An 18,467-nucleotide genomic window follows, 5' to 3' on the forward strand; every position below is an offset into this window, starting at 1 on the left:
GCCACGATGTGTTTATTTGATCTCTTAAAAGGAAATAATAACCAAACCCAATGTATGCTTGTGCAGAGTTTAAAAGGAGTTTTACTATCATTGGCATATTGTACAATTGATCTCTTTTATTGTAGTTTGGAAGACAAACTAAACGCAAAGTTGCTAGCATAACTGTAAAAGCCCAAGCTAGGGATAGTGAAAAGAGGAGAGACAATGATTATATTCTATGTGAGCCCCTGCTGGTCCACTGTCCACCCATCTTCACAGGAAGATGGACTGGGTCAATGGGTTCTCTTGTCTTCCCGTGGGCATCAGTCAACTGAAGACCGTAGCAGGAGGGTGGGGGATGAGAGGAGAATGAGGTAATCATTTGCCGGGATCCTCGTCGCCTAGAGGAAGCCCCGTCGTTGCACTCAGGGCCATAGCTCCTGTCCAGTGGTTCTCTCCCATGGCCCCAACTTTCTTCTGTTGCCACTGACCTCTCTTTCCTCTTGCTCCTTTAGGCCTAAAGATAATTACGTCTGTTTTCATTTGTTAGCCCTTGTTGGTTTCCCTTTACTATTTTTTTAAGGTTTTTTATTTTAATTCCAGTTAGTTAGCATAGAGTGTTATATTAGTTTCAGGTGTATAATATTGTGATAATTTCTTTTAAGGCTTGTAAATATTTCCTCTATTTAATTGCCCCGATGGAATTTACCATATGTTTCTCCACAAAGACTCTCACTGCAACTACTAGATTTTAAATCTGTGCTGTCAAAGATAACCTTTGGCTTCTTCATGTAACCAGTATGCATTCTTTTATTTTCTTAAGACCATTATTTGCTATGAAATGAAGAATGAGAGAATTGAGAGGCAGGGAAAGTCTTTGTCTAAATTTACCTCCTCCTTCTGTTCCCTTAGCAAGCACTCAATAACAAACCCTTGTAAATTAGCACACAGAGAAAATTAGCTTTGGTTCAAAAGCTTCTCAACATTTCCATTTTTCTCCCCATGAAGATGTATAGGCTAAATTCAGCTATCATTTTTTTTTTTTTTTTAGGAATCCAGAGCCATTGATTTGTTTTCAAATCACACTTAAATCCTACAGCACATATTACATGGAGCTCATTTCTCCCTCTGGTTGTTGAAAACCCCCTTTTCCCCCCTCATTTACACCAGGTGTTGTAAGACTTGAATTAAAGTTCAAAACTGTAGGAGCAACCCTCTGCTTTACCTCCAACTTTGGAATTATATGCAACTCCGACCCCACACTTGTGATTATTTGCTTGCATGGCGATTTCTCCTGCACATCTGGTCCCATGTCTGAAGATGAAAAATAGGAATTATAAAACAGGAATGAGTGCAACTGTCATTTGCACATGAGTCCCTGGTACGTGGCCATACTAATTTTTTGTCAACCTTGTTGCTGGTCTCCTGCCTGATAGTTTTAGATGAAGTGTAGGTATCAGATGATACAGGAACTGGAGCTGAAATATGTGATTCACTTTCCAGCTTCTGCCCCTGACCAGTGGTGTGACCTTGAGTAAGTCACCTGTCCTCGGGGGTTTGTGACAACTCATGCCATATTGCATGTACAGAACATGGAGTGGTGGCTAGTGTACTGTTTCAGAGAAATGGCTTCTGCTCCATACGTTTTGGTGAAGTTGTTCCTTAAGCCCTATCTAGTGACTTCCTTGAAGTAGGCTATCCTGGACCAGTCCTAGTAGGATAAGTAGAACAAAATTCTCCTCTCAAGCCCTCTTCCCGCCCCCTAAACATCCTCCACCAAACTAAAGCAACAGGGTTTTCTAGTACCGGGGGGAGTTTGAAATTTTAACAGGATACTACTGGCTAATTGGGAAACCAGTGTCGTCCTGCAACTCTGATTGGAGCCAGAAGCCTGAACAAGACTGGTTTTGCCATCAGGCAAAGAGGATAATTGCTGGTTTCAGAGTATCTGGAGGGAAAAGTCCATCTCTAAAACAGAGCAGAGTCCACCATCAAAACATCAGTTCTGAAAATCTGAGGATAATCATCTTTTCCCACCCCCCCGACCTTAAGAGGGTCAATAAGTCAAGAGAACTTTAATGTGAATTTATTTAATAGCTTCATCCCATAGTGGAAGCCCCTGAGAGCAGAGTAGAGGCTGTTGGTGCTTTGCAGGAGCCGCCATAGGAAAGAGGGGAAGAGTTAGCTCTCGGCAGCACTGCCAGCCACCTAGTTTTAGGCACTACTACGCTAGACATCTGTTGCAGGAATATACAAATTCTACATTGACTACCCAAAATAATTCTGTTTCATTTCTCTCTCTCATTTTTTTTTTCCTAAAGTACTAAAGATGATTTCTTGGTCTCCTTTTGCTAAACGATGTGTCTATTTCTTCATGTTAATACTGGAGAGGAATCCTAAGTCAGAACAATGTAATTATTTTTAATTCAAGGTCTTTCCTAATGTAGCAGACATCTGCTGCTTCTTCTTCTTCTTCTTCTTCTTCTTCTTCTTCTTCTTTTTTCTCCTAGCATTTCCTCCTTCAGGGAAGTACTTTCTCATACTCCTTGTGATTCTGTCATGAGTCTCCTCTTCCCAGACAGCTTTCAAGGATTATTGCATATTCTGGGGGAGAGAATTCTATTCTTTCTCTAGAATGTATAGCTTTAAGTTCCATGTGACCCATGCGGATTTTGCTGCCAAGCCAAAAAAAAAAAAAAAAAAAAAATTTTTTTCTTTTTAAGAATGTAGCTAATTGGAGGCAAGCAGCTAAGCGATAGACTGATTAAGGTCCTACTAGCATATTATTTGAGCTCTTGGATCTTGGAAAGCCTGAAGCTAGACCATTCCTTGGATGATTTTTTTTTAATCCCCACCTTACTTCATCTTTGAATTAGGATTCTCACTTGCAGCCTAAGATGCCCTGACCAACACACCCATTCTCTGAGAATTGTGTGTACATCGAGCTCATAAAAGGAGCCTTATGTTTCTTTGATGGGTTAGCTCTCTTTGCTTTTGTAGAAGAAGAAACTGAGTTGTCACCCTCCAGAAATTGTGTTTCTAGAAGTCACCACCACCTCTATTTCCATTTCCCTAGGGCCAGGATAGCAGAATGTCCAGCCTGAGCCAATAGAATCGTACTGTTGACAGATAGCACCTCTGTCCTAAGAATGATGCAAAGTGACAACACCTATGATTTATCTCTCCTTGCATACTGAAAATTATGTTCTTGAAAGGTGCAGTACGATCATGGTACAAAAAAGGATTGATACTTTTCCCTCCTCTTACCCTCACTTCCCACCTCCACAACTTGAGAAAAACGGAAGGCTTTATCAAAGTGGTACTATGTCATTCTTTGTAGACCTACAGCTTTTTTTCTTTCCTTAACTTAGGATCTGAGATAAAAGAACCCTTTATTATTTTAGAACAATGGTAGTAACTGGCATTTAAACAAATTGATTTTTAAAAAATTATTCCACAAGATAGTTTAAAGACTACTATTATCCTAGTTAAAATACCCTTGTCACCCATGTTATTTAACTAGAAAAATAATCTGTAATTGGTATTGAAATTCTGAATATAGATTCATGCCAGCTTAATAGTAAGAGTTACCTGCACTTTTGAGATTTTATTATTTAGTGATTCCTTTTTTGATTTGCAGAGGAGAATTCAAATGCAGCTTCTATTAATCTCATTTACATAGTAATAAAGAACAGCAGCAACACAGATACTTTGGAGAGATAATGCCCTTGGAATTGGGAGATAATAGGTCTCTAACTGCTATAAAGCCCAAGACAAAATGGAGCCATTCATTTTCTAAACCTAGGGGATTTATTTCTGACACATGCTAGAAGGGCAACTCTATTTTATATTTTACCTTTTGTTAAATGATAGGGATGCTCCCTTTTTGGTTGATAGTCAAGAGGACCCTGAGAGGTAGTTACTTATTGTGTAATTTTCAAAGAGCAGATTCTGAATTGGCTCAGAAAATGGACTTGTCTCTGTCACTGCTCCTCTCAGATGTTGTAATTCTTGTCATGTTGATTTCTTAGTGAAAGGAGGTCTGTCTTTGCTGCTAAATGAAGAGACTTGGTCGTCATCATCATAATCACCATAGCAAACAAAACTTTTTCTATGCACTAGATACTATACAAGCTAATTACATATATAAACTCATTTAATCTCCATAATAACCCAACAAAGTAGCTATTATTATTATCCCTTTTTAATAAATGATAAAACTGAGGCACTAAAGCAGTTAAATAATTTATTCAAGGTCACCCAACTTTAAAGTGGTAGAGCTAATATTTAACCCAAATCCAGCTGTATATCCTATACTCCTAGCTATTTGTCTGTGTCACACTAACTGGATGCTATGTGGGAGGTCCATGGCAGGCTTTGTTCTGGAAACTCAGTGTATTCAGGCACAAAGTAAGTACCATTATATGAGCTACTTCTCTGAAGGCTTTGGAGCTCTGTAAATTGAGGGAAATGTGGCTATTGCATTGGCTATCCAGTATTATGAATATTGGATATAAGACTCCCCTTTTGGGGGGGAACAAAAAAGGGAAATCTGAGCCCCTCCTTCTCATGAGTAGAGAAACTCTTGAGAATATCATTTTACCAAGTATTTGGCTATCATGCAGCCACCACACAATTTATCATCCACACTGGATCCTGGGGCCAGACCTCAAGGACATGGCCTAGGAAGAAGGCTGATGGCTCTAGCTAATAGTCTCCTCAGCTGCACCCATCCAGCTGAGAGCAGATTTCTCTTTTGGTCTTCACCAAGGGGACAGAATGAGAGTTGTCATTTTTACTTTATTCTAACTTCTTAGAATAAACTGCCCCCTTTCTTCTAAGAACTTATTGCCCATTTCCTTAGAAGTTCTGTTCAAGAGGGTAGAGAGCAAGTGCCTTATCACCCATTTGGGGAGACAAAATGAAAAATAGAGACAGGGAGAGAGGTCAATGAATTCCTCGAGGTCACCTTCTATACTGATAATTGGCAAAGCCATGACTACTAGCCATGCTAACATTACAATGTCATGCTCCAAAAGAGCACACATTCCTCCTGCCCCTGCACTGCCTTGACTTAGAAATATGGCTGAAAATTTGTCTGGGGCTCCTGCCATAAGTTCTGAGATGTCCCAGTTTCCTCCAAAGCACCCCCTGGTGGTTCTTACTGTACTGTTACTGGAGTATTCTAACTTCTATGTATTGTTTCTAGTTAACCCCTTTAAGAAATAAACCCTAGAAGTAAATGGTACAGAAAGAAGCAATATCTTGGAACCCTCCCCAAGCTTCCCTTTCTCCCCAAGAAGGAAAGATACATGCAGAAGTTGAGGCTAAGGGCATGAGCCTCAACTCTCTTCCTGGTGTTTGTTGGCCTTCTAGAGGGGGAAACCATCCAAAGACACAACTTCAGGTCAACATTACTCCACCAGCCACATGGGAACTCTGAGTCAGAATAAGGAAGAGGGAAGAAGGGAGAAAAGAGCAAGCAGGAGAGAATACAGTTGACCCAAGTTGGGTAATAGTCCAAGAGAGAGAAAGCCATACAGAGAAAAAATGAAACCCCTTTATGTAGAATCTTTACATCCCGATTGTAACAGCAAGCTCTAATTTTGCCTTGGTTTTGATCAACTCTGGGGCAAGTCTGGGTGGAGAAAATGAAGAAGAAATGAAAGAAGAAGAAATGAAATGAAGAAGAAAATGAAAATGAGGAAGGAAGTATGGAAGTCTTCTTGAAGTTACGGGAGATATTGTAAAAGAAGGCTCCTCACATGAGACCATGTGGCTAAAGGATGAAGTTTCTTTGCAGCTAGGAAAAAATGGTTAAAAAGTCTCTTGCCTCTGGCTCTTTATTTGGCTTCTTGCTTTATCAGCTCTGGTTCTTGGCCTCCCTCAACACTTTGTGGTTACTAGCAAGAATCAGGAGTCAGAAGATATTCTTTTTCTCTTCCCTTTAGTTTTACAGTACCCAGCAAAAACTTGGGGAGAGACTACTGACTTGTCCAATGCCCCCAGAAAATGCGTTGGATTTGAGGACCAGGCCTCAGAATACATCTCTGTTGTCTGGTATCTGGCCATACTTTTTGGAGGGAAATGGTGAGCGTGGCTGTAGCCACCAAAAGAAGTCATGGGAATTTGTTATCTTTGTCATCTATTTTTATTTCCACAACTAACATCAAATATGTTTGCTAATAGGAAAGGATTCATAGAGGAATTGCTAATAGGAAAGGATTCATTAAGGAATTGATGTTGGAGAAGATGGGATGTAGGATTTTGCTCTTTAAGACCCAAACATTCTTTCTAAAGCTATAACTATCAGCACCATTTGAGGGGAGCATTGCATAACCTAAGAAGAAAGTTTAATTGAAATGTGGTCCTGGAAGCCAAAAGAAACATAAAAATAGAAACATTGGTTTCTGTTTTAAAAGCAACAAAATATTGTGGTGTGCATGGTGTGCATGAAAACTTCTCTGAGAGCTGAAATATGGATCATATTTACAGTGTAATTTTCTCAAATAAGATAAAAGCATTTTAAAGTACATATTCCCCCCAAATCCACATTTACTCACTTGTTCTCATTTGTGGGATCATAACGGGGAAATGGATCATGGTCATTATCGTTAAAATCATAACTAGCGTCTGGATCCTAAAGAGACAATAGAAATAACCCTGTAGCATCATTTTAAAAAAGAAAAAAAAAAGTAGCACTTCCCAAGCTTTTTGCCTCTACTCCCTCCAGCCTGACGGATAGCTCAGAAATCTGCATTTCACAGTTTCTGGCCCAGTTATTGATCAATTGTTATACCCATAAGCCAGGCATAAAAGATGTACACAGAAAAGTGAACAACCATCCAATTCTCAGTGAACGTTAGCAGACCTATATAATTCTCTGAAGTTCATAGGCTATTAGAACCAGAAGGAATCACAGTTTACTTAGTTCGACCACCTCATTTTTTAAAAGAGAAAACTGAGACCCAGAGAGGTTGGATGATTTAACTAAGCTCTAGAGCTAGTTAGCGACACTTGGATACTCATCTCTCTTAACGATTATCGATTATCGGTGCAAATAGATGGCTGTGGGGTGGGGCTCAGGTCTGCAGCAATCTCCTTCAGCCTTTCCAGTTACATGAAATAAACATGTGATTTAATTAAAAAGAGTGTGCTTGAAATAGGAGACAAACTTCTAGGCCCACCTCCTTTTCCAAACAGATTGCTACACTTAAACATCTCCCACATAGGAGTTCTGTTAACCAGTATTTTTCTCTACATTTTCCACATCTTTCAATAACTCCTACTTTCTACTAATCTTTTTATCTCTTTTTTTTCTTCCCTTGTCCTTTGCTCTTTAACTGGGGAATTTTGAAGGAATAGAAAGGATGAGAGAAAGACGAGGGACAATCATAAAGATGAAACACTGATCTAAAGGCCTAAGATATCATGTAGTACTTAAAAGACAAGCAGTTATCATTTACTTATTTTCTGTTCATAATAAACATTTCTTTTCGCAGCTTGCCATTTTTACACCACATGGTGTACATTTTGAATTTGAATGGAAGGAATCTCATTCACATAATTTCACAATGTCAGAGATATTCACCTATAAAGGATGTGAGGAAGAAGACTGTGAAAATGATCTCAGGCATTATTCTTGATTTGCTTGTTTTAATGCCCCCAAATACCAAGTGATGTAGAGTCTGAATGGCTTTTAATAATTTAGGTGGTATAGGTGCCTCCCCACTTCCTCAACACACATGTTTTTGTGAAATCCTTGGCTTCACTGAATTCTTTCAGTGATCACGATACCAAAAAAGTTCATATTGCTGGCGGGAGGGTACAGGAAAGAGCAAAGACCTTGGCCCTAATTCCTGAGGTCAACATCAGAGCAGTCTTCCACTTGAGAAAAGGAAAGCCTTAACTATGTGTGTTTGTAGACCTCTCCCTAAGTTGTAGTCATGGGAGGGTCCAGACTCACATAATTTTCATAGATATCTGTGTGATTCCACTCCAAGCCATCATCCAGGACTGTGATAACAACTCCTTTGCCTGTGATGCCTTTTTGCCAAACAGGTATCACATGGAGATCCAGTTTGGGCAGGGCTGCAGTCATCCTAGTATCTTGCTGGTAAAGAAAAACAAAGAATTGGTAAAACCATGATATACTTGCTGCAAAATAAGAACCGAAGCTCAAGTCTGGAAACCCATCTCCCGCCATCCCCCACCCCAGGGTCACTCTACTTTTAGAAGAAAGCAATTAGGTGAAATAAAAAACAAAGTTGATGGTAAAGCCAAGTGATTCATCAGAGTGCTGTTCTCTTCCCAGTTGTTCCAATGGAAAATCACTTGAAAGGATGAATCACTCTGTGCCCCTTCTCACTGAGTTACATAGCTTCTAAGAAGTTCATCCCTAAGTTTCATTCATTTATAATGACATGCTCAAGCTTTTTATCTACCAAAGTTTTATTTGGCGTTGCATGTTCCCATCTCTCCCCAAATCCTGAGCCACCCTTGCCACACTGAGCCTACTTTACATTGTCTGGTCCATAGTCATTCATGGATGTTTTAAAAACTTTTCTAAAAGCAGAACCTGGAAGGCTCGGGAGGATGACTTTTCACCAGGACTTGCAATTTAATTGCCTATTTCCAAGTATGAGTGATGTGGTTTTTTTTTTTCCAAGTATGAGTGATTCAAGAGAGTAAGTATCTATGAGAGGGGATTTGAAATTTTCTTTCTCAGATAAATTTTCTGACAGTTACAGTGTGTGGGACTCTAAGTGAGAAAAGCTGGACAGCAAAGAAATAGAGAGGTGAGCACCTTTCCAAGTGTTTGAGGGAGAAAAGTGCCAGTTTCTGGTGAAAGGGACAGTAAGAAATTTATTAATAATAACAGCTTAAAGTATCAATGAATGAATTTCCCCTGACTGATTCTCCTCAAAAAGTAGGGGAAAACTCTTTTTTTTTTTTAAAGATGTCTTCATTCACTTTAGAGAGAGAGCACATAAAAATGAGGGAAGGTAGAGAGGGAGAGAATCTTCAAGCAGGCTCTCGACTGGACACAGAGCCCAACGTGGGGCTGGTCCTACAACTCATAAGATCTTGATCTGGCCTGAAACCAAAAATTGGGTGCTCAACAGACTGAGCCACCAAGGTGCCCCAGTAGGGGAAAACTCTTAAAAGAACTTACTAGGCCAACATGAAACTAACTGATTTAGGAGGTAGGAACTACACATGGATTTCTGGCCAAAGCCAGAGAAGGCTTCTGTGTCAGTTGCAAGAACAATCACACAATGTGGTGGTTAAGAGTATGACCTCTGGAGCCATGAATTATGGCCCTTCCATGGGTAACCAGATGACTTTGGCAAGTTACTAAACTTGCCCATGTCTCTGTCTCTTCATCTACCAAATGGGTATAATCATTGCATCTACAATATGATGTGAGACTAAATGAGCTCATTCATGTCAAACACTTAGAAGAGTATTTGACATACAGTCAATACACAAATGTTAATGAGTCTCTTCTACTGCAATGAGTGAGTATTGCCTAGGTTAAGAGAATGTCAAGAGGAATTGATCCCGGGCGCCTGGGTGGCTCAGTGGGTTAAGCTGCTGCCTTCGGCTCAGGTCATGATCTCAGGGTCCTGGGATCGAGTCCCGCATCGGGCTCTCTGCTCAGCAGGGAGCCTGCTTCCTCCTCTCTCTCTCTCTGCCTACTTGTAATCTCTCTCTGTCAAATAAATAAAAAAAATCTTAAAAAAAAAAAAAAAAAAAAAAAGAGGAATTGATCCCTTTTCCCGTCCTTTAAGCAACAAAGATATCTAAGCCTTAGCTCATGGTTGTCATGAAAATTTATCTTTTATAGTACTCTCAACAAAAATACCACTTCCATCAACATGTATTACTGACATAGAAGCTTCATATTAAAATGGAAGGGAGACAGGCATGGAGCAAGGCTCTGCAGGCAAGAAAGAGCATTTAAAATTTCTCTACTCAGGGGCACCTGGGTGGCTCAGTCGGTTAAACATCTGCCTTCAGCTTAAGTCATGATCTCAAGGTCCTGGGGAAGAGCCCCACATCAGGCTCCCTGCTCAGCAGGGAGTCTACTTCTCTCTATCCCTCTGACCCTCCTCCCCTCTTGTGCACTCTCTCTCTCTCTCTCTCTCTCTCTCTCTCTGTGTGTCTCTCTCTCTCAAATAAATAATCTTTTTTAAAAAATTTCTCTACTCAATGTCCACATATCAATGAGGATTTGGTATCTTAAAAGTAAAGCAGTTTGCAAGTCTACAAATCTGCATGTAGATGACTTTTGTCTCTCCTTGTGTTCCTTGGTTCAGAAATTCTCACTTGTTGGCATGTAAGAATTGCCACTCAGGGCTGTATATATTGAATCATGTTCACTGTGCCCTTTGGATGATTTAAAGGTTCTCAAGAGTAACTGACCAAATGTGATTTTTGCGATGATTACTGTTTTGGAACTCTTGCAAGACATGATTCTTCTGCCTTTGCTCCAGATAAGCTTTAGAAAAGAAAAGTCACAATCCTTCCTCTCATAGCAGTTAATAGCTGTGTTTCAGACACTTCCACCTAGTGAAACAGGAGATCCAGATCATGGAAGTTCCCATCAGCTCTAATCTCCAGGTAAATTGGCCTTCTACTGAATTGTCTCTTTTTAAGAAATCTATTTTGCAGATGTAACAAAATAATAGCCCAGATCCTATTCAGTCCTTCTGTAAGTACTTACCAAGTACCACTGCTGATTCCACATTGGATCGTTGAAGAGGTTTAGCGCTGAGTCTCTTAAAACTGAACGTTTACTTCTCTCTTTTTCATACTGTTGTTCAGCCCATATTACCTACAAGGAGTTTTATAGCAAGAAAATCAGCAGTCAGAAAATCACCTCTATTTAACCATCTTCCCTCTAACTAGCTCCAGTACCCTCCCCATCACAGTTGAGGCAGTTCAAAATGTTTTCGTTTGACTGCAGATCAAACTGGCAGCTTAGTGAGAAGAAGGGACTACCCACTGGGGAGATGAACATTTCCTCTATTACAGTAAACTGTACCTTTAGGGGGAGGAGAAGGAGTCAGTGAAGTGATGATTCCCTCAAATTATTTATACTATGATTCCAGTGGAAGTAAAAGTTTAGTCTCCTTTCATCAGCATATGGACCATAAGACTGATTTTTTCTTGCCATCTTAGGGTTTTGTAACTGAAAATTTGTCCATTTTAATGGAATGAGTCAACAAGCTGGGATATTCCAGAGACTGCTGTTATGGTGCTCTTTTAGCTTAATTTCTCTTTCTTTTCATGCAAAAGGTAGAAATTGCAAATGTTATGCCAGACAAGAGAGGTGCTGTGTCTTTGTAAGTCTAAAACTCTGACTTCCCTGTGCTTCAAGCTCCTGCTTAAGAGTATTTAATATGAGAAACAGATCCAGGGTGATGAATGAGTACTACTGACCATGCACACTTACCATTAATTTAGTCTCATGTATTATGCAAAGAGATCTGACAATACAAAAATTACCTTTCCCACATTGATGGCATAATCCTATTATACTTGAGACCCTGAGAGGGTGAGGGACTGCCTTGTGGTTATATTCATTGTGAAATAATACTATGCTCTTATTTCACTGGGCAACATGACTCTTTCCTACCCAAAACATATTCTCTCTGTTGTACATGTGATGACAGTCCAGTGTCTGGTGGGATGTTGTTAATGTGAGAATACTCATGAGTCAGATCCAAAAATAAAAACTAAAAAATAATTTGTTACTAAAGGATAAAACCATCCACTAAGAGTGTCCTGAATTTTCAATTAGAAAATTTATGGCAAACCTATTATAAATATTGGGAGGGACTTGAAACCCTAGACATTAGTCACTATAATTTATTTTTAAAGACCATGTATGTTCAAGCTTAATTGTTTTGGCTTAAAGTACCTCAATGCTTGGAATATACTGCCTGTCCTCTGAGTTGGTCTTTGGAAGCTGGCTGCTAGGGAACAAGTACTAATCCTTGATAGAGTCACTTACAGTTGGAGATTTCATTAACATACTTGTAAAGATAGCCTATTGCTGCATTTCAGAAGGCTATTTTGAAAGAATACTATCCCCCATCCAAGAAAAGAAAAGAAAAAAGTGAAAATCAAAAGCAATTTTTAAAAAATGGAATATAAGAAGAGGCACTCCTCCATCTGATCAGATAAAAATTCAGTTGTTGGAAACAGTGTTATGATTAATGTCATTAACTCCAAATCCCACATTAATCTCTATTAAGAGCAGACCAAATAGAATAGAGGAAATTAGGAATATCTTTCTTTTATGTATATAATAGGTATGTACTTAAATGTAAATAATCCTTTTGATTTGGGAAGAGCATTAAAGATCATCTAGCTCAACTTCCCACTGCTACCTTCTATGGGTTCTAGGATGTTTTCTAAAACAAAATAAAAATAAAGTTTAGAAAAATAAATTTTTCTAAAATAAATTTTTCATAAGATTATATGGACTCTTTTTTTATGAAGTTATGTTAGGGATTAAATTCTTAGTCTTTCTTCATTATCACTTGAGATATTTGCTCCCAAATCAACTATCCAAGAACTCTCTAAAGAATAGAACTGGGTCATTTGTTCACTTTAGTGAGATACTTTTAGTAATAATAACAGGTATTTCTCCACTCTGTCCATTTTTCTTCTGAAGATGATAAGGGAGGACAGTTTGACTTCCTTGTGCATTAATGTCAGGCATGCATTTAGGCAGACAAGGAAATCTCTTTCTTGCTTTGCTCAAGGACTAAGCCTAGCCAGAGTCTTGGAAGTTGTCCTAGTTTACACAGACCATACAATGAGTCATCTGCTTTGGGATGGCAAAAGGAAGATTTCACTGGACAAGAAACTTTTCAAATAATGTTGAGTCTGATTTGGTCTCACATATCTAATCATTGACCTGAGTAAAGGTAGCCATGGATGCCTCGGAGTTGTTGTTCTGCTGTCCATGGTCCTGATATAGTGTTCCTTGCCTAGGTGTGATTGCTGGTAACCAAGGCCCAGTCATTCCCTACTCTGATAATTTGCCTTTTTATTTTTCCTTTCAGCTTTTAAAATTCTACCAATTTACTTTAAAATTCTATCAGTTTCAGAACAAATAATATAAATAACAAATTATTTCACAGGGTTTATGAATTCCATGTACTTTCAATAGTTTTATCACCTTTCTGTCACTTATATTTTCTTTCTAGCAAGTTGAAAGGATGTATTCTATTTCTCACAAAGCTTCTATAATCTCTGGAGTGTCCTAGGCAACAGAAATCATGATAACAGAAAACAGGCCAGCCACAATAAATTTCAAACAGTATAGCACATTCTTGAGAAAAGCCAACATTGTGTATACAAATATCAATACTCCCAATATAGTCAACATTTCTATTAATATGTTTGCTGATCTTGAAAACAGACTTCAAAAATTAATAGGTACACTAGATATACATTCAAATTGTCCTCACACTATTTGCCTATATTCATTCAAGACATTTCCTGCTCTTGTCTCACCATTAAATATGTATACAAACAAGTATAAAAAGAGATCATATGCTTTCAAACATTACTATACTTTCAAAATAATACAATACTTATGGAAACATTTGGCTCATAAAGATGTAGATTTAAAACTCAATCATAAATACTAATTCCCCATATAACTAAACCAAACAGAAATGCAAAAAGGTGTTTTCAGTTATGTTGAAATTTATTAAAATCAATGTTCACATGTAAATTTCTTTGGCATCCTCACACTGGACATTAAAATGCTGATAAATAATAGGCGTATAAGAAAGGTTGTTAGTTGATTGTATTGGCATTTTTAATAGAGCTGCAATTTAATTTTTAATATTTGTTTTTGTGCTCTTCAGCTGGATTTGTGAGCTAGTATTTTAAACATATACTTTTATATATATTATATGTAAAATTTATTTAACTCAATCTATCTACTCCAATCCAGTTATTATTATGTGCAATTATAATCCTATAGAAATAACAAGAAATACTACAGACAGATAGTTGTGACCACAATTAAAATTAATCATATTTGCAAAGTGCTTTTTGCTCTTGCTGGAAATCATAAGGCAGATAAGTCAGGTTATTGGTTTGAAGACAAATGCACAACACTTACACGATCATCATCAGATAATCTCTTAGTAATATGAAGGGCACTCCTTCGAGACCTTCGGGGATGGTTTTTATGTTTGAATAAATAGTGATTTTCAAGTGATCCAATCTATAAAAGAAAAAATATTAAAATAAAAACCCACTTTATGCAAAATAAATTTATATGGGTTGTTAGACTGAAACCCATGTAACTTAGAGGCAGGCAGTTTTTATTAAGCCCATTCTTTATAAGGAAGAGACCGATGGAAGCCCTTGCTCTCTTGTCACTATATTGAGTAATTTTATCACTTGGGCTCATTGTATACTTGGGGGCTAATGATACCTCTTTTTCAGATTTCAGAGGAACTAAGTTTGTTTCTGTGTGACAATATTGTGTAGGTAGACATTTCTTTAAAAAAATATCCACTTCATCAAATTTATCTTGTCAGAGAATAATAATTTGTGGAAAGCTGGCAAACCCTTTGGGTAGTCTCTATGGTCAACATTACATTCAGCTATAATGATTTATCATTGTTATAAAATACAGCCATTGACTCAATGGTGATAATTTTTATAAGCTACTAGTAGAGACCATTCGACTTTCCACTAGTTCAAGGCTTTCCATACGTGGAGCTGGGGAGAGGGAAAAGGTCATCAATGCTTAGCTCTTCCTCTGCTATCAATTGGTTTTGCTTCTGGTCACCTCTCTAATTCTGTCTTTACCCTGAGGTAAAGACAGCTCAGGGTAGTGAAGCTAAATCACTGTAAACAAAGGGAGAAATAAACAGAATTAAGAAAACACTATCAATCTTTTACTAAGAATTACTATTTTAAAATATTTGTTAGTAATGCCATTTTCCCCCCTGGGTAAACTACAGTTTTTATTGTTTTGTACCAACTTTCTTTTTTTTTTTTTTAATTTATTTTCGGCATAACAGTATTCATTATTTTTTCACCACACCAGTGCTCCATGCAATCTGTGCCCTCTATAGTAATGCCATTTTAACTGGAAATAGCTGGAGAAAATATAGCATATGCAAATCATATGTAAATATAGATTCCCCCCACCCCCACCCCACTATTTCTTAAAGCTTCCTGTGACCATTCCAACCCTTCTTTGAAGATCTTATCAGGAAAACTGAATTATTGTTTTTTGGTTTGGGATTTGTTATTTTTTTTAAGATTTTATTTATTTCTTTGACACAGAGAGAGAAATCACAAGTAGGCAGAGCAGCAGGCAGAGAGAGAGGGGGGGGGAAGAAGACTCCCTGCTGAGCAAAAAACCCAGTGCGGGGCTCAATCCCAGGACCCTGAGATCATGACCTATGTGGAAAGCAGAGTCTTAATCCACTGAGCCATCCAGGCGCCCAAAGGGATTTGTGATTTTAAAAGCAATTCCCATAATGAATGGCCAGGTTTGGAAATATGCCTGGGGCTAACAGGTGAGAAAAAGAAAAAGGAATATTTTTGCTCTCTTACCCAATCTCTTTCCACATAGTTACCAGTACTATTTAGCTACCCAAAGGTTATAGGATTAAGTCCCCAGTTATTCCCCCACAGGATACACAAGATTTCCATGATGCCTACAGTAGCTACCAGTACAATTCCACCTACAGCTGACACTTTGCTCAGATCCCAACAATTCCTTACAGTTTCTTCTAAATTCCTTTCTTTGTATCTTCTTTGTTTCCTACAATGTTTTCTGTGCCTTGAGTGCCTTCTACAATCTCACCAAGTTCTCCTGGCAACTTGACTCTTCTTCCTAAACCCTCTACAAATGTTCCCTTCACTGGGCTGTCTTTTTACACTCCTCAATTCCTGTCCCTCTTCAATCCCTCAATCAACAAATATTGAGAATCCAGGTGCAACTTCTATTACACCAAATTACCTGCAATTCCAATTATTTGTTACTAAACCAATCTCCTCTAAATTCTTGATTCCCTGAAAGTTTCTTTTCCTCCTATTATTCCTCAGCCCCTAACAGGGAGCCTGGCACAGAACAACATCTGGGCAAAGCAAAAAGTCTTAGTCGGCTCCTGGGACACGGAGAAGTCAAACTGCGTATTGATTTTTATGCTGGGCATTTAAAGGCAATTTGGCTCATCAAGTTGGGGAATGAAGCCTCTGGCAAGGAGAGGCGTATTCCCCAGAGGATTCGATCTATGGAATCGCCAACGCCCACGCCGATTACTCATCTGTGACTTCAGCTGCATCTCTACAACCACCTCCAGAAAAAACCCGCCAAAATGTTTTACAACTCCCTCCTCCCCCGCTTTGAGGCACAGTTCCAAGGCGAGGGGCGAGGGCTTGATTCTGAGCCAAGGAAAATGAAAGCTTAGATTAGAAATCACACCCCCTGGGGTTCCCCCGGGAATCGCACACCTAAACTGTCACTCTAGTAATGCTTTAATACCCTCCTCCCAGCTATCTATGAAACCAGCTCTCCCTTGCACAGACAAGTTTTTATCACAAGCTGACACCCTCGGGGAAGCTATTAGGCATTTGGCTGGAGAACAAAAAAGAAAGAAAAGCTTTCCCCCACAGTCATTCCAGCCCCTTGACCTTTCAGGGGGTCTGACCCAGCAAAGTTGTGAAGCTCAGACTTTGCAAGTTCCCGATGAAGACCCGAACGTCCGGGTAGAGTCGAGGGGAGTGTTCCCGCGTGTTTCCGTTCACCTCTTCCCCGCCCGCTCCCCAGGCCACTCGGCGGGCCCCCAGCCTCTAGATCGTGAGCCCGGCCTCTGGCGCTCTTCCAATGCCCTGGGCGTGCCCGAAAGGCTGAGGGCGGACATCACCAAGCCTCTCTGACTCCTTGCATCAGGACTTAGATCTGATGCTGCCATATTGAAGAAAAAAAAAAAAAGGAAACAGCCGGCTCCTGACGCAGAGACCAGCTGAGTCCCAGGGGAGAGAACACAGTGCCTCTCCCGGGGGCTCTTCGTTGGTAGGATCCTGCATGCATCTCAAGTTCGGTGAACAAGCGTGGAGGGATTTTTCTCCCAAACCACGCGGGAATGGATTTAAATGCCAAAGCGGACGACAGCAAGAATAAGCTTTACCCAGCTGCAGCGGCTTCGTTCTGCCTAGCTGCTTCCAGCCCAAACAATAAATAATGCAAGCCTTCTTTCTCCAAGCGCGCCAGGAGCAAGAGCTGCAGAAGCTTCTGCTCTTTGCCACTGGGCTTAGGAGAGTGCGACCTGGGGCTCCCACTTGGGAGATCGCGCGTCAATCCCGCCAGTCCCCATGGGCCCCAGAAAGTTTCTGTAAAGTGTAAACTCTTACCTGACCCAAAAGGTCATAGCCCAGCTCCTCCGCTATGGCCGAAGCTGCCTCCGGTCCCCCGGGGATTTCTGCCGCCCATTCATTCACAAATTGCCTCTTCGCTTTTACACTGCTCAGTGCACACCAAGCGCAAAAGAGAGCGAAAGCAGTACACTGCAGAGTCCAGCCTCTTCGCTCCATGGCTCACACACTCGCTTGCACACAAGTCGGAAGGAGATGGGGGAAAGAAGCAAGAAAAGATGCAAGAAAGGAGAAAAGCCAGAAACACTAGCCCTTTTCTCCCACGGACTCTGGACCACTTCTCGCTCCCGGTGGCTCTGCTGAGATAGGAGGCGCGCGAGGAGAGGCTGGGCGGTGGCGAGCGCTCTTTGGTCTCCCGGCTGAGTGGAGCCCCAGCCCTTCCAAGCCGGAATGGAAATGAGTGTTTACACGTCAAATCGACGAAAGCCATCTCTTGACGTCAGATCTACCTGGACTAAGATCTGGATGGTATTCCCGGCGGGGTGGAGAAGCGGCTAAAATAAGCAGGGAAGGATTAAGGAAAGGAAGGAATCGATTGCGGGGATCAGTTAAGTCTGCTCCCTGACTTACTGTAAATTCTGTAGCCATGAGAAACACCTTCACTTCTCAAAGAGAAGTGCCCCTATTTGAATATTACTACCAAGAATCGAAGGCTGGGAGTTACCACACACTTTGCTGCACTCCTGTCCGCATTCTTTTCATTTACTTAGTTATCTCGTGGTTTGGGGGGCGGGAAGGGGATGAATTTTTGTAAGAGCCCTGTGGAGATGAGCACCTGCTGTGAAGAACAGGGGTCTTAAGTCTGAAATCGGACAGAGGCTGAGCAGAGAGGAGAGAAACGTCTATTGCCCAGATCCTGATCTAAATTGCCTAAGAAAGTAAGCTCCTCTGGAAGACATTGTTAAAGCGATACTTTTAAAAAATGTATTCTCAACTAACATTGAAACCACCTTAAAGAAACAAGTTTAGTTCCTTGTGTCTCTCAACTTAGTAAAACAATATCTAAAATTTTATTCTAGATATTGCAAAGCCTAGTGTCACCCCCTTACTGTGTT

General features: G+C 40.0%; 1 protein-coding gene across 1 annotated transcript in view; it reads right to left on the bottom strand.

Annotated features, from left to right (window-relative positions):
* PCSK1 (proprotein convertase subtilisin/kexin type 1) overlaps positions 1 to 17,738 on the bottom strand; it is a 42,045-nt gene extending 24,307 nt beyond the window's left edge. Inside the window, exons 1-6 of the mRNA XM_059416672.1 lie at positions 17,392 to 17,738; positions 14,135 to 14,239; positions 10,709 to 10,819; positions 7,946 to 8,092; positions 6,543 to 6,619; positions 1,205 to 1,293 (exon numbers count right to left, since the gene is read on the bottom strand). Coding sequence (XP_059272655.1) covers positions 1,205 to 1,293; positions 6,543 to 6,619; positions 7,946 to 8,092; positions 10,709 to 10,819; positions 14,135 to 14,239; positions 17,392 to 17,571 — 709 coding nt within the window. The 5' untranslated portion in view covers positions 17,572 to 17,738. The remainder of the gene's footprint in view (positions 1 to 1,204; positions 1,294 to 6,542; positions 6,620 to 7,945; positions 8,093 to 10,708; positions 10,820 to 14,134; positions 14,240 to 17,391) is intronic.
* Positions 17,739 to 18,467: the final 729 nt, after the last annotated feature.

Source organism: Mustela nigripes, chromosome 12, assembly GCF_022355385.1.
Source record: "Mustela nigripes isolate SB6536 chromosome 12, MUSNIG.SB6536, whole genome shotgun sequence".
NCBI classification, from domain to species: Eukaryota; Metazoa; Chordata; class Mammalia; order Carnivora; family Mustelidae; genus Mustela; species Mustela nigripes.